The sequence below is a fragment of the Corvus cornix genome, chromosome 1 (assembly GCF_000738735.6).
Source record: "Corvus cornix cornix isolate S_Up_H32 chromosome 1, ASM73873v5, whole genome shotgun sequence".
Taxonomy (NCBI): Eukaryota; Metazoa; Chordata; class Aves; order Passeriformes; family Corvidae; genus Corvus; species Corvus cornix.
Window position 1 is genome coordinate 55,620,895 of NC_046332.1, and position 27,979 is coordinate 55,648,873.

At 45.1% G+C, this 27,979-nt stretch overlaps 1 protein-coding gene across 2 annotated transcripts in view; it reads left to right on the forward strand.

Moving 5' to 3' along the window:
• Window positions 1–27,979, forward strand: part of SIAH3 (siah E3 ubiquitin protein ligase family member 3) — a 65,864-nt gene that overhangs the window by 21,585 nt on the left and 16,300 nt on the right. Inside the window, exon 3 of one of the 2 annotated variants that reach the window (XM_039567762.1) lies at window positions 298–1,292. In XM_039567762.1, the coding sequence (XP_039423696.1) occupies window positions 1,158–1,292 (135 nt within the window). In that variant the 5' untranslated portion in view covers window positions 298–1,157. The remainder of the gene's footprint in view (window positions 1–297; window positions 1,293–27,979) is intronic. The other variant, XM_039567766.1, reaches the window with a different exon arrangement.

A 27,979-nucleotide genomic window follows, 5' to 3' on the forward strand; every position in this document is an offset into this window, starting at 1 on the left:
CCTAAAAGCATGTTTATTTTTGTTGCACGTCCCTAATTCCTTTTTAATGCCTAGGACTATCTAATGGCTAATTCGTAATTTCCTGCTCACCGATATGCAGATGAACGACAAGCAAAAGCCTTCTGCATGTTTAATTATTGTGTTGATTTAGAAGCCACTTTTCCCTCGGTGCAAGTTTCTCTGTGTGTGTGTGCTCTCATGCATCACGTATTTCATTATTTTTAGAAGCATGCTCTGTGCCTTTTTATGCTCCCATAGTTCCAGCATCCAATAATTACCATGTTTTGTGTCCAACAGACCTGATCCACCAGCAAGTGTAAATCAGGAAAACATTGCTGTCTCTAAATGGAGTTATTCCAAGTGACACCAGACCTGAGACCTGACCTCTCCTATTTTCAATGATGGGAAAAATGTTATTTGTGTGCTGGGACCCTTGTGAAGTAGCAGAATATAAAATTTAGAAAACTTCAGAGCAGTGAAAATCCAAATTGAAGCCTGTGAAAGCACAGACGAGAATCTATTTATGTAGCAAGCTCTACTTCTGCTTAACCCCTGCAAGGAACTGTAACTCTCTTTGCACATTCGAATTTTCTCCCTCCGTAAAATATAGTCTGCTTAACCTATTTTTGCTACTTTCTCACAGTTTCACTGGAAGGGTTCTTCCCTACGCCTTACATGTAGCTTTGCTATCCGAGCACTCCTTTGTTAAATTAAGGCAATTAATAAATGGAGATGTTAAGCAATCAATTTTGCCTGCATATCTCCACAGCCTTACGTATGACTGGCTGTAATCACAAGATAAATGCAATGTGCTGATGTATGGTAATGTTCAATAATACATTCTCCACCAGGCTCTATTCATCAGGGAGTTTCTGGAGGGGAGGCATTTGTTATTGGCTGTCTCCGGACCTCAAGGATAACATTTCTGTCCTTTCCATTGGCCGCCCCGCTGCTGCAAGCCTCTTCCCGTCTTATTTTGATGATGAATATGAAGGCATGCTAAGCTGTGCCGGAGAGTAGCTCTCGCCGACTACACTCCCACCCCGGGCTCAAGGACTCCAGAGCTCCGCGGCTGCTTCCCCTGCCCACTGCCAGCAGCAGCAGCAGCAGCGGCAACAGAAGCAGCAGCAGCAGCAGCAGCAACGCCAAAAGTTGTGATGCTTTTCTTCACCCAGTGCTTTGGGGCTGTGTTAGATCTTATTCACCTGCGGTTTCAGCACTACAAGGCAAAGAGGGTTTTCTCAGCTGCCGGGCAACTTGTCTGCGTCGTCAACCCAACACACAGCCTCAAGGTGAGTTAAAAATATATTTTCTCTTCTAACATCTCCTCGTCTTCCCCAACACCGGCACCCGCGATTCTCCACAGGGAATGAAATTGTGCTCTGGCAGCAAGGGGAGAGTGCTGTTAACACATTGCAGCCCTGGCAGAGGGGATGTTTGCATTGTCTGAATGCATGATTCCCTTTGGAGCAAGAGAGAAGCAACCCACCGCTCCGAGTGACCGTGGGAAGTCGCGGCTCCCCCTCCCCGAAGTTTCCTCATCAATTTCACCCACATAATGAGCATGCATGTTGCAAGCATTTAGTAAAAATGATTGGAAAAGTTGGTTGGATGAATTAACGTCCCTTTTTAGTAGAAGGATGCTGTGTGGTCTCCCAGGCTGACACCCCAGCACAGAGGGATGCTGCCAGGCAGTGGGGAACAGGAGGAGGGGGGGTGGCAGCAGAGGGATCTCCTCTGCTGCTGTCTGCTCGTTCAGGGGAAAACCGGCTGTTTCTGTCTCCTGAGGGGACTCTGAAGGCATTCCTCTGGCGCTGAAACTGTCCTTAAGCTGTTTGCAAGGTGAATCTATTTTAGGAGGGAGAATACATTTGCTCTAATGCGAAACTATTTATAGTCCCCATAAAAACATTTCTTTTACTTGCACAGTTCTGAATTTTCACTGACAAAGTGTCAACAGCTCCATCTATACCAGAGCCTTCATGTTTGTAGTAGAGAAGGAGCAGCAGGGGGAGAAAGCAATCAGGAGGCTTTAATTACTTTATCACACTAGTGAATGACCAACTTTAATGAAGTGGCTTCTGTTTTGTGAGAAGTCCTTGCTGACCTGACTTGTGAGGTAACTCTGCTATCCTGGTGCAAGCTCAGAAATTAATTTCATTCAGGACAACTTATTTTTGGCTCTGCAAGAGTCCCTGTGAGGTACTTGGAGGGCTTGCAGGAAGCATCTTTCCCGAGCTCCTGGTCCCTGGGACGTCCATTGATGGGGTAAATCCCTCTTTAGAGCATCACCTCACAAAAAAAGGGCATGTTTCCCACAGTCATCTTTCCCGTCTCAGGCTGTGCTCAGGAAGGAAGAGATGGTTTCTAGCAGGGTGCCGGCTCCGGGAGGATTTTCCCGCAAGGCTGTGCTCTGAGCACTGCCGGCTGGGGCAGGCACTCCCAGGGGATGAACCGCTTGCGTGCAGGCTCCCGTCTCCCGGCATCAGGGTCCGCACAAGATAGGTTAAAAACACACAGCCCTGTCATTATCTGAAAAGGTCCGGTTGTCTGAATGGGTAAAAAAAATAGCTGCATTCCTAAGTGCACGGGGAAATTTTGTAAGTGAATTCTTCTGTGCTCAACCCCTTTTATGTGATGGTCTCCCTCTACTTTCATTTATTTTAATTGTTATTTTAATTATTAAAAAAAAAAAAAAGTGAGCAGAAAGAAGACTGTCAACACACATCAGATCCCAACACAATTTCAGTGCCAGTGAAACTGTCTGATAAGGTCCCATAAGCACACATGGGGGTGACTATTGCTCCACTATTACCTAAGACTAGACTCAAGTTTATAATTTCAGGTCCTGCTGAGTTTCAGGTTTGTTACTGTAGGAGCTGCAGCTGTGTTAAACACATAGGGCATTTCATTTTACAAAAATCCCCCATGGCCAAGCTCTCCACTGCTCAGACCCAAAGCCCAGCAGAGAGACGAACAATCTCAGTACTGCCTTGGCAGCATTTGAACGTAGGCATTGGAAGCAAAACTCTCTTGAAAATAAACAGGACCCTTTAGGAAAAGGTCTGGGGTGTCAGTGAAGCCCCAGTAAGAATTGTCTTGACCTGGGTGGGAATTGCTCCCCCGAGAAGGTTGCACTGGGAACCCAATGGCACAGGTGTCTCCACAGGAGCCTGTTGAGACACCATTCAGACGAACAAGCTGACAAGAAACACTCTGCTCTGATAAACCCCTCTGACTGTAGAGTGAAACATGCTGTGCAAGTGGTCCCAAGTTACCCAGCTCACATCCAGCCACATAAATACAGTGGGCTTTAGCTCTGATATGCTCCCCAGGTGTTCAGCTTTCATCCAGCTGCGTAGGGAATGCATCACCACTTTGTGACAGCATCCAGAGGAGATGTGGGGATCGAGTCCCTTTGTGCCCAGCATGACACAAACAGTTGTCCACCCATAGCAGCCTGTGGGCCAACTGGAGCCAGCTGGCTCTGGGCAAGCAAGGCACTGTGTCCAAAAACTGGTGTCAGAGTCAACCCAGGTGAACCTGCTCCTCAGCATGCCAATTTCTCTCCCAGGGATGCACAGGGAGGCTGTGGTTGCTCTCAAAAGACATCTAAGGGACCATGAAATGTGAAAGGGCCACACTTATTCCTCTGTGGTGGTTTACAGTGTTATGACTACTTTGACATTTTGTAGTCTATTATTTCTAGCTGGGTCTTTTCAGCTGTAACATTTTGTTGACAGCCCCCAAATCTATCTTAACAATTGACACGTGGAGTGAAAACTGTATTAAGGTTCGTGGTCGATGAATACAAACCTGCTAGGAAACAAGGGCTGGGAGCAATGTCATTTCTCTCCCTTTTCTTCAAGGCTTAAATGTTTGTGGTTATCCAGAACTGTAAGCCCTTTGCAAGGGGATTACTTTATTCTGTATCTCCACGGCACTGGTGCAAGGGGGCTCCTGGCTGACTGGGGCAAATGATAAATGGCAGGCATCACACTCCAGTGTGATTATGCACGTTGACATCCTTCACACAGGTCAGGTCTTCAATCAGTGCCAACGCACATAATTTCATTAAAGTCAAATTGCTGCAGGACCTCTATTCTCACTCCTTCCACCCGAGGGAGTGCTCAGGGATGGTAGTGGGATTCAGCTCACACTGTGGAGGATTTGTGGCTGGTGATCACGTGTGTGTGTCAGAGATTTGGCACCACGGAAAGCACTCAGTGAGCAGCGGAGCACAGGGGAGACCTGGTACCCTCCAGGGAAGGTTGCACCAGCTTCTGCTGTCACAGAGCTGCAGCCAGACCAAAGGGGCTCTCCTGTAAAGTTATGCCAGAATGCTGTCATCATCATCACAGCCTGGACCTCTGACAATGACCAGAGCCCATCACTTATCTCTTCTTTTAGGAGAGGTCCAGAGGTTGGTAGTGAAGCACACACTTAGACAGAAACCCGTGTATTTCTTCCCACTGAAAGGCTCATTAAAAGGGAAGGCTGATGAACATTTCTGTGTTTCTTAAAGGGCAAGATGGTAAAAGTATCAGCACAGACACCTCTATTGATCTGCTGCTATTTTCCCTGCACATGACAGGCTGACATGGGTGGCTCTAAGAAGGAAAGACAATTTTGCAACTGTCTCCCTTGGTTTTGTCAGTTTGGCAGGAGAATGAATGGGAGGGGGTGTTTGTTTCAGAACCTTTGTCCCTCTTGCTGCTTTCTGCTCTTTGTCCTCCCACAAAGCTTTCCCAGACATAGCAGCAGTGTCTTACAGTGCTGTGCTATGCTGGGACCAAAATTCACTTGCCAAGCAGAGAAAACCACTTATTTACCACACTTCTACAGGTCACCTTTGTCCTCAGTCATATTATATCCATTACCTTGTAACCTGTCTTCCTTCAAGCATGTGGTCAACCTCACATCTTCCCTTGGAGAGGCACAGCCAGGTAACAGAGCTCTCCAGCCAAGAGGCTGCTCCCTCCAAGGCCATAATGATTAAAGGAGCGACACTTATGCTGTTGGCTGCAGGTCCCAGCATGCAGAGAAAGTTTTAAGGTGCTCCACGTGCATGGAAGAAATGGGCAGGCTTTTCTGATCCTGCACAGGTGAGGCTCAGTGAATTCCTGTACATTTTCCCCCTGTTAATAGCAATTCTCCCCAGAACCGCAAACTGGGAAGAAGGTGAAGTTGGGGGGGGGGATGCGTTTCCTCACTCCTTAGCATCAGTCCCTGTCCCAATAACCAGCCTCACACAGCAGGGGACTGCAGTGCAATCACATCCCAGACAGGTGCTGATGCTTCATGAGATGCTACATATGGCTGGGTGAAACAGATCTTCCTCATTAAAGGAGTTACTAGCTTTTTACACACAACTTTTAACTCTTTGGGGAGTGTGAAAACTGTTCTTGTAAATAGTAAAAAAGTGTGTTTACAGTAAAACCACCAATCCCCACCTCTGCAGGGCTTGAAGGAACTTGTCCAGTTACCAAAAAAGCACATTCAAACAAGGTCATAAAATAGTTCAATCTTATATTCTAAAAGGGTTGTAACACAATTTATGGGTCCAAACTGTCTTTCAGCTAGTTTTCAAAGCAACAAGCAAATCTGCTCTGACTTAGGGAAGGGATTTGAATCCTGTTACAACAGTTTGGCTCTGCATGCAGGGGCCAGCCAAATAGCATTGTAATCCACTTTATCCCCAGGAGGATTAAAGTGCTATGGTGCATTAGACCCCCATGAGCTCTATTTATTTGGTGCAAGGGAGGAGAGCGACTCTAAAACCTGCTGCTAACAACCCCCAGATGTTCTGTGCCACTGTCTCAGCCCAGACAACCACAAGTCTCCCATGCAGGGCTGTGATTTGGGGACAAAGTGGTGTCTGGCCCCAAAGTCCAGCAGGATTGTGACAGCTTCGGTGAGAGAATCTGTGAAACACTCTTCTGCCTGCAAACCCAGGCTCCTGGTAAGGTGCCTGTTTTCCATCCCAGCTGTGGGCCAGGGCTGTGTGAGCACTGGGCACCTCAGATTTAAAATCCTTTTGTAGGGATGTGGATAGCAGCAGGCAGTGCTTTGTCACCCCTCCTTCAGCCCTGCCTCTGTTTGAAGGGATTCCAGTTGGCCTTGAGCACCCTGGAAGCCTCGGTCTGTCCTGAGAAGTGAGTTTGAGAGTGCCCTGCAGAGGGGAGGCACAGCACACTCTGGCAGCTCTCCCTGGGGGGTCTCCATTCCCTGCTGTTTCCTGGTGCCAGGAACCCCTCTCTCCAGTAAGCCATTAACCTAAAGCCTGCAGACCCATTCACCTGCACGACCCACGGACGACGGCAAAGGGCAGCACAGGCTTCACTCCCAGCGCGCTGCAAAGCAGGACAGCTCCGAGCCTCTGCGTGGTCTCACAGAATAACAATTACCATGTCTCTGTGGGAGAGGGAGGGACAGAGCCCCCACCTCAGAAGTTTCTGTTTTAATAGGCTCTGGCTTCCTTCTCCTCTACTCCCAGCCCAAATCCACTGTGGAAAATTAATTACCACTGTTAACTGGTTCTGCCTGTTATGCTACAGCTCTGGAGGTGGGATAGAGTGGGCAAGTGCTGAGTCCTTTCCTACCCACATTTTATTTTGAGAGTGAATTTGAGGCACAAGGGGCAATGGTTTTAAACTGAAGGAGGATCGATTTAGATTAGATATAACAAATAAGGGTTTTTTATGATAGGGGTGGTGAAACACTGGCAGTTTTCCCAGAGAGGTGGTGGATGCCCTGTACCTGGAAATATTCAAGGTCAGGTTGGACAGGGCTCTCAGCAGCCTGATCTCGTTGAAGATGTCCCTACTTATTGCAGTGGTGTTGAACTAATGACCTTTAAAAGGTCCCTTCCAACTCAAACTATTCTAGGATTCTCTGATTCTATATTAAATCTGACCTGGTTGCAGGACATTTGAAGTCAGATGTTATCAATGGAAGACAGTGCTGTTATTTCAATATTAGAGAAATGCCTCTCCCCTTGACAGGATGTTTGACAGCAGGGTGAGGAGTGGCCTTCAGGCACTGCCACATACTGCTTTGTAATCCACCCACTCTGATATGGCTCACTATATTAGGAATCTCTCAGTGCAGCCCTTCAGGTTAGACATAATAGCCCAGGTAATTCTCTCTGGAGAAATACTGTCCCAAAGGGATTGCTGTGACTAACACAGAGGGTGCAGAGGAAAAAGGGTGTTTTAATATAAGCCTTGATTACATTAAATCAGTGGCAAGGTCTCAGTCTGCTTCCCAGCAGATGGAAATCACACTGATATGATGCTGCAAGTCTCACTGAATATGCTGCAAGTCTCAGGTGCTGAAATGACCTAGGTCAGGTTCCCATGAATTTTGCCTCAAAGTCAGAATTTACAGAGAGGATAATTTTTGTTTAACCCTTAAGATTCTCACCTGGTACCAAAGAACTCCCAGCATATGTAGCTGGGTGACACATAAAACCTTCATTTTTTTTCTCAGAAACAATCTGAGAAGTAATTAAAGTAATTCAAGAAATTGAGTTTAAAGTAATCCAAGAAATCTTAAGTAATCTAAGAAACTGAGTTTAAAGAAAGTACATTGGATCCCAAGAGCTCTGGTAAAATGAGGGAGAGGAGCTGCTGTGTCTGTGCCCTGCCTTCCTGGGACTTTGGTGCTTCCTATGTTGTTTAAAAGCCCGTAATTCTTGTTCTGCCTGGCTCAGAGTGGAGACTTCGTGTCTCCTTTGGCACCTCCAAAGTCTTCCCCTCACAACAGGCAACTGGCATCCCTCAGTTGAATGCACAAGAGATAAAAACTGAATCCTGCAATAATTTCACAGGGTGGCAGTGGGGGAAAGACCATCTTTATGCAGCTTTACTGGGAACTGGGTGAGGAAGTGAGGAGCAAGGGAGGACACAGCCATGCCCTTCTGGCTGCATGAGGTTGGGGTGTCAAGGCCTGCTGGTCCCCTGGCAAGGTGGGAGCAATGACCATGGGAGCAATGACCACAATGGGTTGCCCTTGGCACCTCCTGTGGCATTGCCACTGGCACATGGCCCAGCATGGTACGGAGCCATGGCTCTCTTTGGAGCCCCTGGAGGTGGGTGCCAGGCAGCACAAGAGCCACCAAGAAGGAGGGAATTCCTGTGGAGAGCTGAACAAGATTTAGGCAATACACTGGGCCTACTTTTGCTGTGATTTTTTGCAACAGAATTGAGCAGAGCTGAGCCACTTCAACTTCTGATGAAGCTGGGGGAAGCCACTTGGCTCTAGCTGAACGTGACAGCAACTTTCCAGCCCACCTCTGTATGCATGTGGTGTATTTGGAAATAAAAAGCATGGATGTTCAGACATTAAACACTTTATCAGACTGCATTATTTTTCCTTCTTTCCATAGCTTGCCTCTTTTTGTTAAGTATCTTTTCTTCTCTGCTATTGTTCCTTTTCATGCTGCCCATTCCCTGCTGTACCAAAGTCTTAAAGCAAAAGATTCTCCTCCTCTGTCATTCAGTAACCTAATTTGGGCCTTTTCTTGCTCCTGCTGAAAGGAAAGCATCACTAACTTCGCTGCAACTTTGGATGTCTTATTTTCATCTAAGCTCTTTCAGAAGATATCACAATCATTCTATCCTTGATGCCACCAATGTCCCTACTGACAGATGAAGTCTCATTTTAACATGGTCATGGGCAGAGGAGAGCTACAAAAAGATGAGGAGAGCTACAAAAAGCAGTGAAATATTGTGTCACCAGCCGTGGATGCAGCTGGCGAGGGAGCAAGGGCTTTACATGCCTGCAAAACTTAATTGGCATCATGCACTGGACGGGGGCTTGAGCAAGCAGGTCCAGCTGAAGGAGCCACAGCACTTGTTGTCCACCCAGCATAGTGAGCCATGGAAATGATCCCACCAGCTCCCAGAAGAGAATATCTTCCCTCTGCTTTGGTGTGGCAAAGCAAATCCACTTTCAGCCGGGATTTAAGCTGGCAGTTTTATGTGTGCACTGCCAAAGTGCACCAAAGCACACATTCCTTCTGCTTCCATGCTGCAAGAGCAAGCAGTTGGGCAGGGCAGTGGCTCAGCTGTGTTTCAGAACCTCACACAAAGCTCTTACCCCTTGGGATTATTGAGGGCTGTGCTGAATGGAAAAATTTCACTTGTGCATGGAGACTTCCTGAAAATTGCTCTGGGTGACCTGCTGCTAATAACCACCTGCAGTACTCCTGCTCAGCTCTCCCACAGCATTCTCCAAAGAGGGAAGAGCATCTTGGCACTGCCAATAGATTCCTGACACATGTGCTGTGTACAACTGGAAGTACTTTTATTTATTTAGAGGCATTTCGGAGCATCTTATATAACATTAATGGATTTATCTTTAGCTCTCCCCTTTCGTCTCAGCAATACTGTGAAAGCGTCACTGGAGGAGAACAGCAGAGAGCTCTGAGTACTTTGTGGGTTTATTTTGGTGTTCTTTTTTTAAAAGAAAGAAATGTTTGAAAAAACTTTGGGAAGAAATTAACCACCTATTTCCATACCAGATGCAGTGCTTTCTGTTCTAGTCTTTTCTTCCAGAGCAATTTCATTCTGAACTGGTCCAAACTGAAACTCTTTTTCACTTCCAGATTGGCCTCGCCAGTAAAAAATAAATCATTTGAACAGCTTTAGTATTTCACAAATGGAAATATTAGGGTTCAGAGTAGCTGATGAAGTGCCGATCAGCCCCTTGTAAATGCAGAGCTGAGAAGAGACACAGGTCCTTGTGAATATTTTAAACACAAGATCACACACTCTTTCACATCAAATGCCAGCTGAAATGTAAAGAGAAACAGAGAAATGGAGCATAAATAAGACAAAAAAATATTAAATTGGTAACATCTCCTTGTGCAGAACACAAATGCTACAGATGAGCAAGCAGGCGGATGCTACAGAGCAGAAAACCACATCAGCAGAGGATGAAAATGTTCTTCCACTCTTTGGAACCACCATGTGGAAAATAAGCAAAGTAATAAGCATAAAAATGGAGTAAATGGCCACCACACAGGGATTACATAGGACAGCTGGGGTAAGGGGATGGCTACAGTCACCTTCAGGCTTTGTGAAAATGAGAGGCTGAAATGGGAACAGCAGGATGGTGGCAAGTGGGGTGATCATGGCAGTACCCCAGCCTCAGCAGGAGCACTCAGGGGTTTAGTGGCAAGCATATGCACAGGTAGAAAAATATGGATGTTTTGCAGGATCAGACACTTACTCAGACATACTTATTCTGAAAATTATCAAACTCGATCCAGCAAAAGACAGTATGAAAAACCTGCTGGAGTTCAGCAGACTTAGCCACCTCTTTTGAAGGGTGCAGGGCAGACTGAAGACATCCTCCTCCCCAGTAGGGATGCCTGAGTGCTGTATTCCAATGTCTTCTCAGCTGAGGACACCTGGTTGCACACAGGGATGTGCTATCTCTGCTGGTTGGACTCCCCTGGTATGAAAAGGCACATCACAGGGGAGCCAGGCTTTGCCTGTGGGGCAGTACTGTGAGTTCCCTGCTTTTTCTGCCTGAGAGCTGAGGTTCTCTCTGTGGTGCAACATCCTTAGGAGACTAGGATCAGTGAGATTCCTCATTCTCAAAGAAAGACTGTTTTTCTTGCCACCAACAATCAAAGAAGCTGGAAGACTAGCTTGGGATGGATAAGTCATTTTTGTCTAGCTGAAGTTAAATTAAATGAACCCCACTGATACCCTGCAGTTCCTTTGACACATGCAAAAGGAAAACCAAGCAGGATAGTTGTCTCCTTAAGACAAATCCAGAAGTTTGGGCACAGTAACACCAAATATTATATTCGCTATTTAACACAGGTTCAGGTAAGACTATTTTCTTTCCACTCCAGAAAAGAGAGCTTTTAGGGAGATTTCAGATATAGCAAAAAAAGGTCTGGCAACATAACTGCATGCTGAGAGCTTTCAATTTATTTCTACTAGAAGGAACTCATCACCAGGAAAAAAAGTAGGGAATTCGTTTTTGGACTAGTTGCTGACAGAGAATTTCAGGCAAAGTAAGTGAATAAAGCATGGATTTTGATACCATTGCCAGGTAAGACAGAGGGACAAAGGGTACCTGCCTGGTAGATAAGCTGAACATGAGCCAGCAGTGTACCCTTGGGGCGAAGACCAGCCTCATCCTGGGCTGTGCTAGCAGGACTGCAAACCAGCTGCAGTGCAACTTGTGAGATCACATCCAGACTGCTGAGTCCCTCTGGGGTTTCCTACCCCCAAAAAGGTACTGGCACAGAGGAGTGAGCCCACTGAGGGGTACCAAGCTGGTCAGGAAGCTGGAGCACAGGCTGGACAAGGAGAGGCTGAGGGCTGTGCTGGCTCAGCCTGGGAAAGTAATACAGTTAACTAATGGGATTGGATAGAGAAAACAGAGCTGGTCTCCTCCCACTAATGCACACTGTAAGGACAACAAGGACCAGATATAAACCAAAGCCTTTTTGACTAGTTATGAGGCCAAAAATCCTTTCCATGGGAGTGGTGAGGCACTAGCACATGCTGCCCAGAGAGGCTCTGCCATCCTTGTTGTTAGAGATGAGATCTTGATGGGACTTCGAGCAACCTGACCTGTTTTTGCAGTTGACTGTCCTTTGATCAGAAGTTGGACAACTCAATGCCCAGAAATCCTTCCCACCTGAATTTTTCTGACCCTGCAATACTGTATAAAAACAAAATTTGGTGTGAACAGGGAGGTGCAGCAGTGTAAGGGTGTCGTGAGCAATCTTTGAATGTTTGCCTCAACAATGGCCAAACCAAAGTAATATCAGAAAAATATATCTGAAAAGAATGAAGAAGGCAGACAGAAGGTCATGTGGGACACACTCAGGAATACAAGGATCAGCACAGGAGTGACACGAGTGAAAAAGCATGGACCTATGCCAGTTACATGAGTATCTGGTAATTTAAACTCATCACAAATGCAAATCCTCATGGTGGGCCAAAGCCCAGAGACACCACCAGCTAATTAAATCAGTCTGGATTGGAAAGGAGGTCACTGTGGCAGATGAGGGATGGCAAAAGAGAGCAAGACATACTCCAAAATATGCTTTGGGATAAGCATCCTTATTGGTAATTACAAGCAATATTAAATAAACCCTGAAGGTGAGAAGACAGATTGTTCAACATCTATCAGAAAAGACTTTGCATCAAGGCACAAGTGTAAACATGTTCTGAAAGAGTGCTGAGTGGAGAAAATAATACGGAGCAAGTCACATGGAGAATATAATCCACTGGGACAAATCTTCCTCTCATTCTCCTTATGGGATGGCTTACAGCAGAAAAAAATTTTCCTGGGCTTATTCAACTAACTGCTTCATGATTACTTTCCCCCTATGGCAGGATCCCTGATGCTTCAGACCCACTTTTGGATGTGCAAGCTGTGTTAATTAGCTGTGCAAAGAGGCAAAAAGCAGAGAGGTTACTTAGGTAGTGTCGTTTCTGTTCCCTGACTGGATTCTGAGTCTGCTGGCAGGCTCAGTGGAGTCTGTTTCTGTTTGTCTTTTATCACTGAAAGCCAGAGGTGTGGCACGGATTTTGGTGACTTAGGATAAGATAGCATCACTATCTGGTGAGGAAATGCTGATTGTCTAGCCTTTTTAGGCCAGCTCATGTTTTGCAGTATGGAAGTCTGTAGGTGACCTGTGTTTTGTTGGGGGAGCCTTGTTGGAGTAAAATATTGCCATTCTCCATGACTTGGTTGGCCCTTTAAAGGCTTTCATAGCCCTGGTGTAGCAGCAGCAGAGGGGGAAACAAAGCTTGGTCTTCACACCACCCCAAACCACTTCAGAGGCCTTTGTGTGTTTATTGAATTAGTTTGCATTTGTATGTCAGACTAGAGAGACAGCTGAAATGCAGGCACATGTTCTCCTTTGCTGCCTTGGCAGTGGCTGTGTTGGTCCTGGAATCAGAAATGTCCTAGGCCACCACAGCAAGCTTCACCATAAGGCATCTCACAGGAGCCCAAGATACAGGTCCTTCAAAAATGTTTTGTTTCAGGTTTGTTGGCTTTGGAGATACATTCACATCTTATTTTCTCTCCTCACATTCCTGCAACATAATTGTGATGTGGTCAGGATCTTGTCTGTCTCATTCAGTTTCCTCTCTGCCAGCACTCTGGCAAATCTGGGGATGCCTTTACCCCCGTTAAGCAGTGTCCCATATAAATATTTTCCTCAAGACATTGACCCAGGTTTAAACTTCTCATTATTTAAGAGAAGTGAGTGGCTTCAGGGAGTGGCTGAAAATACAAGTTTTTCACAGCCACATGCCAACTTCAGCAGAGTGCAAACTCAAAGAAGGCAGCAATGCAGCAGGAACACATTCCTTACAAGTAGGCATGTGTCTACCTGCAGACAATTCATGCTATGCCCAGGTCAAGATTTAAACTGTGTCAGGAAAACAGATGAAAATGCTTGCAGTAACTCACCATCACTTCTTCTGGTTCTCCCCATACAGCCAAACGGGAATCCTTTGTCCAATTACACTTCCTGCCTGGAATCTCAAGGGTATAAATCACACGGGAAATGATACAGCTTAAAGAGAAAATGAAACTTTTACTGAGTTTCATCTGCCATAGAAAATATTTTTTAAAAGAGACTCAAAAATATTAAGGTCATGAATGGTTGCACAAATATAACCACTGATTTGTAAATAACTGGTTATAAAGACTGAATTTTGTTTCAGGCTGTTGGTAAAAGATGAAGGCTCTATCAGAAAACAGATCTGAAAGCAGCTTAATCTCCAGAAGCTTCACAAGGCAACTGGAGATAATTTACACTTGCAGCCAAACATGAGCTTACTGGTGAGGTATCTCTTAATAAGCTTTTAATGATTTTTTAATAATAAACCAGTGATTAGAAAAGAACATCCCAGTTCCCAGATAAATCCAGGCTGTATCTGGGTATTTTGCTTATTTCCTGCTTTAACTAAAGCAACTTGAATTTGCCAGAGGCCAATGAACAGCCAGTAGCAAGAGAACTCAGTCTGATGAAGCAGATGTTGGGAAAGGGAAAACCTTTTCATTACTCACTCATAGGGAAAATCTGCCAAAAGCAGCCTTTCAGCATTTTTTGTAATAGTAACTTTTGCTTCTTGGCTTTTAGAAGAAACTTGCAGATCAAGTAGCTTCTGAGTTATTTTTTGTGGAAAAGGATGTTGAGGGTCTCTACAGGCAAGTCACGCAGTGGGTTGCAGCCTCCTCCAGTCCTGGATGACCCATAATTACAGCTCAGGTGCTCCAGGAAGACCTGTGCCACCTAGTTCTTGCAAATAGCTGAGTGTTAAAAGCTGAGCAAGAATCTACTCCAGCCCTCTGCAGCCAAGAAGTTCTACAACTTAGGTCTGTTTTTGTGGATAATTTGTTTCCCTGATGGGGAACAACCCTACATCTTGGTGGGCATCACCAAGATTTCCCCAAGACTCATCTGTCTGTTCCTGAGTTCATGGGCAAAGTCAGCCTGAGCTCCCTGGAGAGCCCTCAGGGATGAGGGACTCAGTGCTCTGAGCCCAGGTTACAGGGAACTGTGTCAGAGAGCTTGCTGTGCTTTCCTCTCTACCCAAAGCTGCCTTTCCCCTCCATGTACAAACAGAGCCTTTGGGCATACCAACAGCCCTGGCAGGCTGTCTGTCTCCTGCTGCTCTAAGTCTTGGAGCTGGGGTGCAAGAATGGATGGAGCAGAGATGCAGCAGAGCTGGATATGAGCCAGGCTGAGCCTACGGGATAAAGAGGTGCATCAGACGGGTGCTGCGCCTGAGCTAAGAAGCCCTGCACAGGAGACAGGATCTGTTCAACACAGCATCCTGCCAAGGCCGTGTGGTCTATCTGCCTCCAAACCTGACAGGCCTATCCATGTGCTGCAGCACTCCATCATGCTCCTGGATCTGTGGGAGCCATCATCTAGCTGGGATTCTCTGCAGGAGTTCATGTCTTTGGTTTGTCTCTCTGTAAATTAGGTGAGGGACAATATTCCTTGATATCAGTTAAGTGGTTTGGGGTGGAAGCCAAAATAGTTAAATCTCCTGGTGTAGGTTAACCTCCTGTGTGTGTGCAAAGGGCCCATCTGCAAAACTGATGCTGTTGCCATAAGTACTATGAAGTTGCCAATCTTTTTGGTGTCAGTAAGGCCAAAGGATACACTACTGATCTCACCGCTGTAAATAGGTAAGAAACAAAATGAGAATGCTGAAGCTTAACTGTAGCCATCTAAGTTTACTTTTTTTTTTTTACCTTAATCCCTTAATGATGATTACAATGTAAGTAGAAAATATAAAGCATTTTAGGAGCATTAAGTAATACTTAGAGGGCTCATTAATCCACGGTTAATATGCAGCCACCACTGAGAAGGAATGAAGCAATCATGCCGCCTCAGCATTGCGCAGTATGGCATCGCTGCCCGGCTTCAGGAGGGAGGCAGAGGATGCCCCCTCAGCCTGGCACCTTGGGAGGAGGCAGAGGTGGACAGAAAATGATGGTTTGAAGTAGACAGCACAAGGCACACACAGCCCCCTAACCTCCCTTGTCATCATGTGTTGAGGTTTGGGGACAGTTTTTTCTCTAACAAAGACAGCAAAGTTGGCACTTTTTTTTTTCAGCTTCCAACCTGAGTAAAATTAAGCCACTTAGTTCGAGGTTGAAGGTAGTACTCTGGGAAAGCATATGTCAGTGCAGCAGCCTCTGTGTTTTTCCCTGGTGAAGGCAAGACCCCAGGGATGTCAATCATAAATCATCTAGACTTCATCACACTGATGATCTGATAAAAAAATAAATGTTTGGAAGTATTCACCAGCCTTATCTTCACTGATAAACAAAAATGGTCTTCATCACTTTGGGTTTTCTTGGTGGTTCCCTGTGCACAACAGTGATAAGACTGTGTCTCGTTCAGTCCTAAGTATCGTGAGTTCCCAGACCTGAAGAAAAAGCAGAAGTCTGTGTCTGCTGTGCAGCCACCCAGTCTCTGGGCTTTAATTCTGGAAAGGGGAGTTAATTCTCATACAACATGTTCAAATATCAAATGGAAAATAAAAAAAGTTTTCAGCTCAGTGATCTTCAGGAGGTTCTAAACTGGCAGAAAATTCAAGGGTGTATTGTGCACTGACTTAGGACAGGGCCGAACAAGAATGGAGGGGCATATCGGGCAACAGTAGATGTATGTGTACTACACACTCAAAGACAAGATCTTTCTTTGTCCTGCAGGGAACTTAATTTTCCTGATACCTGTCACCATAGCAAATGAGTAGTGAGGCTGTCACAGTTCCATATGATATTTTTTCATGCATTATCTTCACTTTCAGTGTGCAAGGTAAGGCTAAGGCCAACTGGGATGCAATACAGTGTCATGGCCAAATCTCCAAAGGGAGGTGGTTGCCCTAGTTGTAAAGCAAAGAGAGGAGTAAGAGCAGGAAGCCTTTTGTTTTGATGGGCTTACCCTTCAAACACTGTCCCTAAGGTGAAGAAGGAAATAAATTTTTGTGCTCAAGGGGTAAATCCTTCCCTGAACAAAAACAGCAGGGGTGCAGGGCCTCCCGATGTCTCAAGCCTGCATCCGCGCTCTGTGGCTCACACATGGGTGCTACCCTGGTGGGAAGTGACCTGTGGTGTTCTGCAGGATTAGCAACCACCCCAGACTTCATGGCCAGGGAACAGGGAGTGTGGACAGGTCACCTTCAAAACGTAACACCTGTTGGTGTGACCCAGCCCACTGCGGGGCTGGGGCAGCGAGATGCCAATCAATCCCAGCCCCATCCCTGGATCGAGTTTCCCCAAGACACAGACTCGGAGGGTGGGTCGAGGGGCGGCTCAGAAGCCTCAGCTGCACCCCCTGGGCGGTGCCCGAGTCCAAGCCACCTCCCTCGGTTCGGGAAAATTCTCGGTTACTCGGTTGTTCACTGGTTCTCTGTTGTAACTCCCGCCTCTCGGTTTCCCCCAGTGGTTCTTGTTACATGGAATCCTCCCCCGGCTTGTAACTCATTGGTTGTTTTCCCCTTTCCCCTTTCCCTATAAAAATGAGGACAAGGCTCGGGGAAAGATCCCATCGCATTCCATCCCTTCCTAGCTTGTTCGGGTTGCGAAACTTCTGACAATAAACCTGTTAGGAGCCAGACCAGAACAGCCTCTCTCTTCCTTTACCTCCGAGCTAACGTGAGCCGATCCCATCGGCTCCTGCCGTGTTTCCTCTGCAAAGAAGCCAGCGAGCTCAGCCAGCAGCTCCCTTCTTGATGCCGAAGTTGCTTCTGCGACGCACAGAAGTAACGCAGCCGGACTCTCTCTGACCTGGGGCATGCCAGAGCTCCTGCCACGAGCTCCAGAACTGCGTTAAACACCTTGCTGCAGACCAGCCCCCCACTTCCTGCTCTGTGCTGCCCTTGTTGCTAACGTGGGTGTGTCTTCTGCGCCTACACTAATCCAGGAGCTATGCCTAGGGAACCAATGAATGCCATACCTTTATGTGATGCTCCTGATTTTCCAGAAGTTTTATCTAAGAATAATCTATTGATGTTATTTAATTGCCATAAAGCAGCTGCCTTATAGCATCCAGAATATATCTATTTGCCTTAATTTTGCAGTATGGTAATTAACTACCAACAAATGATTTAAAACATATTTACAGAGGGAAATGTCAGAGATGCATTATTTTTTCATGCCCAGTAAATGCACTCACAATAACCAATTTGGTATTTAATTAACTCACTTATGAGCTCACCTATGTGAAATATTACTTCAGAGAACATGCTGGCTGTGGTGCTTAGGCAGGCTCTCAGAGGGAGAATGCACCAGCTGCAGGTCAGCAACAATTTTTTCCTTTGTTATGTTGGGGCGTTTTGCTGTTTTTATGGGCTTAATGAAGTTATGGCCTTCACATCATTTCAAAGTTAAACTATTAAATGTACAGAAAATCAATATGTGATAGAACAACGTTCATTAAGCAAACTATAAATCAACTCTTCTGTAGATAAAGCAGGTACCCAAAGCTTTCGGAAAGCTGCTGGCCCATCATGATCAAAGGAGAGGAGACCGTTACCATGAACAGCACATTCTGTGTGAGAGACCTGGGTTAAATAATACATACACACTGACAGATACTAATTAGGAAGGGAATTTACACCCATCGGGACCTAGCAACAGTGTGGTCCTTCTAGTGTTCCTTCTGCTGTAACTCCCTGAACAAGACTAAAACTGTACAAAATTAAATGGCTCTTCCATTTCTGCTCCTATTTGAAACTTCACTGACATAGCACAGGTTGAAGATTTGGTGAGGGTACAGTGAAATTTTCTTGCCTAGCAGACATAAATTCATGTCCTTTAAAACTAGAAGAGGTTCTTATGGCAACGTACCCAGGCAAGCTGCACAAATCCAAAACAAAGATCCTTCCCCAGAAGCTGAAGGCCATAACTTCAGCTCCCAGATGTCTTTTAGAAAGTCCTCTGGTTTAGACACAATGACTTTAGTCAATAGAGATCACATGTCTATGGGCAAAATATGATATTTTTAGAAATGGTACTGTCAGCAGAAAAAAAAAAGGCTACATTTGATTACCTTGGAAGGCTTTGGGAAAGCTGGGAAGACGTTGCTCAGGGTTTTCTTTTTCCTGAATGTTAACAAAATAGCAGCAAAGTTTGTACCAATTAGGTATAGCTTTGCAATAGGCTTACATTCCCTTGGTGTTTACTGCATCAGCCTGCTCCCTCCGCATCCCCTTTTCCCTGTGCTCTTCTCCCTACCAGCTTTTGCAGGTGCAGTTACAGCTCATCTTGACTGCTGGATCAGCACTTTCTGCCCTCTGAGACTTTGTGAAAGTCACCCCAGCTTGCAAACCTTCTGACTGATGCTTCAGCACTCTGTAAAAGCCAGCAACGTCTGCACACACCACTTACCCCCACAGCAGAGTCCAGCTCTCCCCACTGCTTTCCCAAAGGCAGCTGCAGCATTCTGCCCCTGCCCCATTTCACCAGACTGGAATTTTACTTTTCCCCCAGTCACCTCCTGACCCATCCAGCTGGCTTCCCCATCCAGGAGAGGGCAGAGAATGCTCTCCCTGCAGAGCATCTCCTCCTGCAGGTTCCTGAAACATCCCTGGTTACCCCATATCACAGGGATCAGCTGTGGGCTTTCTGCTCCCTTCACCCTGGCCTTACCAGCCTGGCAGAATTAAAATGCCTTAATGCTACTTCTGTTCTAATTAAATATTGAAGCCCCTGTTTCAGGGGACTGGGACTAGATATTCTTTCTGGTACTTTTTTTTTTTTTTTTTTTTACCTGCAGTATGGAGTCTGTGGCTCATTGGTCTGGAAAATATTGTGCTTGTCTTTGGAAAATAGCCAGGCTTCCATAAAATGTCCCTCAAGTAGAAACTCCCAGTAGGCTTGTAAATATTGTCACCTGCATTTTAGAGCTGGAAAAACCAAGGCCTTTCTTAAGTTAAAGCAAGATCTGCGACACAGAAAAGAGAAAATTCCAGTCTCTTCTTTTTTCATTAAGATGTTCTCAGTAATTTTGTGGAATGAGAGATGAAACCTCTTCTGAAGTCAGGGAAAGTCTCACGGGCTCAGCACTTAGAGGTTCACACCTCCCATTAGCTGAAAGAGGGGACTTTTTTTAAAGCTGATCAAAATACATTTGATGTTGAAGTTACAGAAAGCCATTAATTATCCTGGTTTTGGAGATAATCAGTCCAGGCACCTGTTACATGCAACAAACAGCAATACAGTGCTAAAAAAAGAAGAAAATTAAATGTAAACTGATAGCATTTATAGTTAGGAAAAGGTGTCCTTTGAAGCACAAACACTATTCCTTATCTCACCCGGAAGTCCATGGGCTTTGTGAGAACGTCCCAGCTCCTGGCAGGCCTGTTTTGCTAGCCCAAGCAGTCTAGAAAATAAATAAAGAAAGTTACTTTCAAGTCTGTGCTGCATCATCTCAAGATTGTACTAAACTTGTTATACAAAATAGAAAAAAATGAAGACACTGTTGAGTGCCTGAGGGCGAAAGTGCAAATTTCATGCAAGATGCCTCTGTTTGTCCCCAAGGGCAGTGCTTGGGCAGTGCCTGTGGGATGCTGCCTTCCAGCTGTGCCTCTGCTGGTGCTGGTCATGCAGGGGAGACCTACAAAAAATGCCTTCTGCTGATTACTTAAGAGGAAGAGAGAAGTTTTGATTGAATTAAGTCTGTGGTAGAATTTACTTAGGATTAAATTGCAGCTAAGTTTTATGTTCCTTTTGAACGACTGGGAAAACACTGTGTTCATTTCATTTATCCACCTTTGAATCAGAAATGGAGAATGGATAGTCCAAGTGGGAGATGGTTTCAGTGCCAAAATGTAGGGACTGATTTTGTTCTCTTCCCTGTGGATGGGCAGGTAACAATCTCAAGGCATGAAAGGTGCATGGCAGCAGCTCTGGAGCTCAGCCTGGCTCTTTGGCCATTCTGCAGACTGAGCTCCCTGGAGAGCAGCAGAGTAATTGTCCTGGAAGTAGACAAATCTGCATTTCTCTCATCACCCGAACACAGAAAAACTGATGATAGTGCAAGGTTTCTACTTTTCTCCTGTCTTTTTCTTGCTCTTAGTATAGCCAAGTGGTCTGCTGTTAATGGACATGCATCAAACTGCTTGAGACAGCATGTTCAGCACTGGGAGCAGGAAATAATCATTTCAGGGCCACTGCTAAGAAAACCTGTCGAAGTGTCTTGGGGCAGAGTGAAAATCTAGTACTTGGGGATTAATTATCTGGAATTTAATGAGGCCAAAAGCTAGGTAGCAATTAAATGTCTGTAGATGGAGAGAGTAGTTTCATAAAAGACTTCAGTGGTGAGGCTGGCTTAAAATATTTTGCTCTCCCATCTCAGGCTGTTACCAATATTACTGGCTTTAGGGATGTGCTGTGAACCAGACTGCTGAAGGGATCTGCATTGCAAACTCTTTTGGGGGATTATATGTGAGGTGTGACATTTCAAAATTAGACTCAGGTTTCTGCCAAATTGCAGGAAAGAAGGAGATGTGTGTGTGTGTGTGTGTGTGTGTGTGTGCAGGCAGCACATATGCCCTCACAAACATCAACATAAATGCGTTGCAGAAGTAATGTTTGCACAGTATCAACATCTAAGATTGGTGGGTTATGTGTAAATAAAAGAGGCATGGGAAGTAACCTCTGTCCTGAAGCTAAATACAAATGACTTTTTCAGCTGGTTAGGGTTAGCTCCCAGCACAGCAATTTCACCTTGGAGAGACATAGCTAGGGTGGTGCAAAGAGAACTGGGGAGTGAACTGATTGTTCAGGTGTGTGGATGAGCAGGAGTTTTATTTTTTTATGTACACATATGCATAAAAGGAGGGTGATTTTTAACAGTAAATTATACTTTGATAAGTCAGCAGGAAGTCCTATTTTCTTTCTAATTTATGTTAAGCCATGATCATACCGCTGTACTCAGCACTGGTGAAGCTGCACCTTGAATCCTGTGTACAGTTCTAGACCCCTCACTACAAGGAATACTTTGAGGGGCTGGAGCTTGTCCAGAGAAGGGCAACAGAGCTGGGGAAGGGTCTGGAGCACAAGTCTGATGAGGAGCCGCTGAGGAAGCTGGGGGTGTTTAGCCTGAAGAAAAGGAGGCTCAGGGGGACCTTATCGCTCTCTACAACTGCCTGAAAGGAGGGTGGAGACAGATGGGGGTCAGTCTCTTCTCCCAGGTATCAAGAGACAGAACAAGAGGAAATGGCTTCAAGTTGTGCCAGGGGAGGTTTAGATTGGATAGTAGGAAAAACTTCTGCCCTAAAAGTGTAGTCAAGCATTGGAACAGGCTGCCCAGGGAAGTGGTTGGGTCACCATCTCTGGAGGTATTTAAAGGAGATGTAGATGTGGTGTTTAGGGATGTGCTTTCATGGCAGTCTTGGCAGTGCTGGGTTAATGGTTGGACTCGATGATATTAAAAGTCTTTTCTAATTTAAACAATTTAGTGCTTCTAAGAAATATGTGCACAGTTCCCATCTACTGCTTTTAAGAGAAACGTTGCACAGTAAAACTCTTGACCACTGTATGACCTGCCATACAGGTGTCTATGTGACATTAGCCAAAATCCAGTCCTATGCTGTTTCATCCAGTCCAGTTTTTCTGCAGAGTTCACGTTTCCCTCTGAGTACAATAACAACATCAGTTATTGCTGTTGGAGCGAGCAGATCAGACACGCTCCCTGGCATCTCCATACAACATATTAATTCTGATTATGTAAAATATTACAACAATTACTGCATCAAACAAGATGCAAACAACAGGATTAAAATGCTATGGCATGACACATATAATATGAAATTATAGACACATTACCTGACTAGGTATGTGTGTATATATTAATTTGCATAAGGGACCTAGGAAAAGATTTGCAGCATCAAAGATCATTTCATTTTTTAAATCAGGAATCAGAATATAGCCACTCTGGGCTTGAGCAGAGCCCTTTCTTGCCACTTAAAAAAAGACTGATGGTTTTCTTACAGCCATGGATCAGCTCTCCATCACATATTTTGTTTTTTAAAGCTGTAATGAGATCAGACATAGCTCAGCTTTCCTTAACTCTCCGTGGGCTTGTACCAACGCAGATGTTCATTAAGAAGAGATAATGGTTTAAAAGCTCTAATTTTGTTACCCTCTCTGCCATCTAAACTGATCCTAATGTGATTAGGAAAGTCCTTTCTTACTTAGGCAGGGTCAATTTGTCTCCGAGGAGGTAGGGAACGGAGACATTGAGGGTGCCAGCGCTGGCTCCGTGCTCAGAAATGTTATTGTGGCGGCAAGCAGGCTTGTTAATGCTGTGTCCTTCACCACATCCTAAGGCAGGGGAGGGCAACTCACTTCAGTCTTTCCTTATTTATCTGCATTTATCTGGAAGCAATGGGCTGCCACATTTCCACAAGTTCACTTTATACAGAAAGAGGCTCCTAAACCTGGTCACTGAGGTTGCACCATCACATCTGATCTATCACAGCTTCACCTCAGTGCTGTGGAGGAGCACAAGAAACCCAGTGCACCGAGAGCAAGCTGCAGAAGTGTTGGCACAACACATTTGGCTTCCAGAGTTCCTAAGCTTTTCATGTCACACAGAACCAGACAAGAAGTTAAAGCAGTCATAAGGAAGTTTAGCTTAAGGTCAGAAAACACCAGGGTGCTCCCATGTTGGAACCCTGGATTCTGAGAGTTTCAGCCTGTCAGTGCTGAGAGGCAGTGATCCTCAGAAGTACACTGTATTCGATCCAAAACCCTGGGAAAAGTTTCCTAAATTGTGTGATAACACTGAGGTTGTTGCTGTGTAATTAAAAGTTATATCACTGGGTGAAATATGTAGAAACGTAGAAAATTAGGTTTAGAAGATATAGGTAATAATAGGTTACAATATGGAGGATTTTGGGTGTGGATTTATGTCTTCTTTCTTCTCCTTCTTCACAAATCTGAATGTTCTGTCATTGGGTCAAAAGTACCGCACTGCAGAACATGAAAAGTTAGTAATTGGATTGTAAGTAAAAACATATCTCATAATTGGTTAGTTTAGACTTTAAAAAGCTTGGAAAATTAAAACTCACGGCCATTTTCCACCCTGCCAACAAAGAGGCACACGCTGTGCAGCTGTGTTACTGATAAGATATAATAAACAACTAAGTCTGAACAAGAATACTCGCTCTCTTGCGAGTCTCAATCCAAACTCTGAGTAAAAGAACTCGGGACGTAAAAGAAAAAGAAGTAAAAGTGATACTCCCACACTGTGAGGAGGCTGTGTGAAATAATAATAGCAACTGAAACAGGGAGAAAGTTCTAAAGCCCTGTTGCTGCAGTGTTGGCCAATGGGCCAAGATTTGGCTGCAAGTACAGGGAACATCATGGGCAGCAAGTTGCAGGCTGCAGGGTCTGTGTGGGCTGTGGGGTCAAGAGAGTTTCAGAGCTATGTGCCACAGAGTGGGGAGGGATCAGCAGGGAGGGAAGGGCAGAGCTGTAGGATGAAGCCCATTGGAGTAGATACACGTGATACAAGTGATGCTGAACGTACCTGTGGTCAGGCCACATCAGCTCTGTTTTGGGACAGCCTCACACCGAGGGTGTATATGGAAGGGTTAGAGAGAAGAGCAGTTCTCTCCTGCTGCGTTCACCTACAGCAGGCCTGGGTGGAGAGAAACACCGCTAAGCTTTCATATGGGCATTCTCATCTGGCTCTGGCGTGTAAATCACCACTTCCCTCCTCTGTAGTTCCCCATCAGATGTCACAAACAAACTAATTTCCAAAAGATGGCGTTACTCTATTCCTACTGCAGTTGCTCCACTTCTGGCTTTTTTGCCCTTTGTGGTGGGGTAACCCTGTCCAGCAGCTAAGCACCTGCAATCTGCTTGCTTACTCCTCACCAGCAGGATGGGGGAAAGAATCAGAGTGAGAAAAACTGAAATCTTGAGCTAAAGACAGTCTAATAAGAGAAAAAAGAGAGAAAACAAAGAATGGGTAATGCAAATACAGTCACTTGCCGCCTCCCACCAGCAAACCAGTGTCCAGCCGGTCTCCAAGCAAAGACTACTTTGAAAAGAATACCCTCTCCCCAATTTATTGACGAATATGACATTCCAGAATGTGCATTTGATCAATTGGGGTCACCTGTCCTGTCTGTGTCCCTTCCCAAGTTCTCGACCATCCCCAATAAACTTGTTGGGAGGAACCAGAGTGATAAACAGAAACCTTGATGTTGTGCAAGAACTTCTCAGCAATAACTAAAATGTTTGTCTTTGACCAGCACATTGATTTGTGTTCTGGTCACAAATCCAAAGTCCGGCACCAGAAGGGCTTCTGTGAAGAAAGTTAATTCCATTCAAGTTGGATGCAGTACTCCTTATTTGATTTCACTCCACACTCTCAGTGACTCCCGCCTTCTTGCACACTGCTCTTTTCTGGTGCCAAATATAGAAGATGCCTGACTAGATGGAGAGCCCCATTTTACCCAGTGGAGAGAAATAGGCATGCCTAGAGCAGATGCAAAAGCAGATCACGAGGTGAGTCCGTGCTATTTACTTTGACTGTTGGGAGGTCCTATATTGACTAGATAATGGGCAGATGTCTGTGAACCTCAGATGTCAGGTAAGGTGAATCAAACTTGTTGTCTCTGAACCCTTTCAGTGATGTCAAAACTTTGAGACATAGAACACAAAGCTTTAACCAGATTTCTCTTTTTGAGATCGTAGACACTCTAGCCCAATAGACTGTTGCCTTCCACTACCAGAATTGTCCACATCTTCAAAGATATTTTGAGTGGCTCTTACTAAAATCTGAATGTTTGCCCTTAAAGAGTCCACAGCATCATGTACTACATACATCACTTTCCATGTGTGTACAGGTAAAATACAACTTTGGCTGTGTTTTTTACCCATATGCCTTTGTGGTAAACTTCAACACCAACAAATAACAATGGAAGTGTTTCATTCTCATTAGGTGGAGACATGACAACAATTAAGAGGGAGGACAAGAACAAAGAAAGCAGATTTCCCTCTACTGGTCATGCTGGCTTTATGTACTGGAGAGAGGAAACAGTAACTGTCCCTTTCTAGGTCACTTTGTTCAGGCACCTTTTGCTATGTACAGAGAGATCCTGGAAGCAGAATACCCACAACTTTGAAGTATAACACAGTTATTTATTTGTTGGAACAGACAAGGGATAGCTGGGATTTAATGTGTTGCCAGGCTAAGCATTAGAATGCTCAGTGCCTTCGTAAGACACCTGAAGAATCCTTGCTGGGCAAGTAGTCAGCCATCAGACAGGGAAGGTTTGCACTTGTGACACATTCTCGGTGCTGCTGAGTTTCCAGTTTCCAAATCTCTTTGTTGCCATCTAGGATTTTATATCTTCCCAAGGTGGTGCTTTTCTTCTTGAATCCTGGAGTTGCTACCTATCTACCTGCCCCTACAGAGCAGAGTAATTCTCTGTAGTCAATAGACTGAGATACCCCACGTTTTCAGTGGTCCCCTAGTAAATAGGGGATGGATAAGTTCCCATGAGGGATGCTGGCTTAGTCAGTGTGGGAGAAAATTGTGCTATTTCCTTTACCTGTTCATGAACATGACCAGCTGGGGACCCAGGGCAGGATCTATCTCCTAAAATACAATTAGAGGCTATTTGGTCACTGACTCCAAAAGACTCATCTGATCACTTAGAGACAATAAGAGCTGCTACCGTACACCAAAGCTGCCACTGAAAATATGTAAATGTACCCAGTGTGCCTCTTTGCCCAGGGCTGATGTCCCTGGACCATCTCGCTCAGCCCTGTGTCTCCCACTTGTACCTCCCCAGGTGCAAAATCAAATAATCTCATGCTCCCCAATGGACTAGATCCTGTATTTAATTTTTGGGTGTACCCAGCACAGACTGACAGTCTAGAGGACAGGAAAAGACACAGTTCCCTAGCAGCAGCTTTCAGTCTGTGTTTCATCCATTGCTTACAGAGCAACTTAACAAATAAGAAGTTTCTCTCAAAAGAGAGGGAGCTGCATCTCCCACGGAAGTGCCCTAGTGGTGAAACAGATTGAAGCAGGGATCCCCTTCCACTCTTTCTGTTGAAGCAAGGTCGTCATACAGGCAAAACCACAAGCATCTTGGGATAGAAGAAATATGATTCCATACCTATGTCTCTTATGGCAACAGTGAACCACAGCCTGTTTTTTCTGTCTCCTGTAAAACACAATCCACAGAAACTAGGGCTCAATCCTAAATTTATCTTCCTTCGCATCAGCACACAAACTGTGAAAGCCTCTGCTGTCCCCATGTCTCCAGCTCTGTGGAATGGCTGCAGTGGATCTGTTCTGGCTTTGTTCAGCTAAGAATTTGGGTTTATGTGGTTCACCCTTTCTATACAGTGTTTTTTCAAGGTACCTGTCATGCTCAGTGCCGGAGAAAAAGCAATAGCAGAAATAATGAGGGTGGCACAACAGTAAAGCAGCCAAGTGAGAAATGGACCACTCCGGTGCAAATGGGACTCATTCTGGCCACTCAGCATCTGCCCTTTTCCCAGGAGCTGCAGCTCTGCTACCAGTGATGTCTACAAAACCTTGAGGTGCCTCCACTGAATCATGATGTCACCTGCCCACAGCTGAGCATGTTCAACTGAGTGTGACCCCTCACCAGGTGTCTGCAGTTGTGTGGATGGGATTTGGATATATAATGAGAAGCTAAGTTTACTTGAGATACCCTTGCTCCAGAGTGTCGATATCAGGAAACAAATGACATGACAGGAAATAATGCACTCCTATGACTACAGTATACACTTAAAATTAATTCCCTGTAACTGAAACTGATGGTTCACATAAATCTCACTCTACTTTTAAGCTAGGACATAACCTCTGCTTAATTGATATTCGTGCTTGAAGATGAAGAAATCAATTTGGCATGTTCAAGGAGACTTTTGGTTTTTTGCATAGAAAGTCTTTCCCTGGTAAATGAGTTCATCTTTTTATAGGCTCAGTTTTGTGAAACAGAAGATTCACCTTTAATAGTTACACGCATAGATGTAGCCTTTCTTGGTAGGTTTGGAAACCAAAACACCTTCTGGATCCACCTTTTTCAAGGTCAAATGCCTGGGTCTATGTAAACTTGCACATTCAGTTCCCATTCTTTCTCTCACTTTCTCACTACTCCAGGGTGAGATGCCCATTGGTAAGTGTTTATCGCTGTGCACACGATCAAGCCCTGCGGAGGCACCTGCTGAAATGGGGGTACGAGACTTCCATTCCCATTTTATTGTTCTTTAACCACTTTAACATCCTCAGATTCAGGTGAAAGTGAACAAATTAGGTGGGAAAGCTCATTTTAACATCAAGCCTGCAGTGTGGGCATATCAGCATTAAAAAATACAATGTGTGAGAAAGCTCAGCCCCATTTCTGACTGACTGGAGTTTGGATGTGGTTAGCAATGCATGCTCACAAGCACGCCCTTCCTTAAAGCT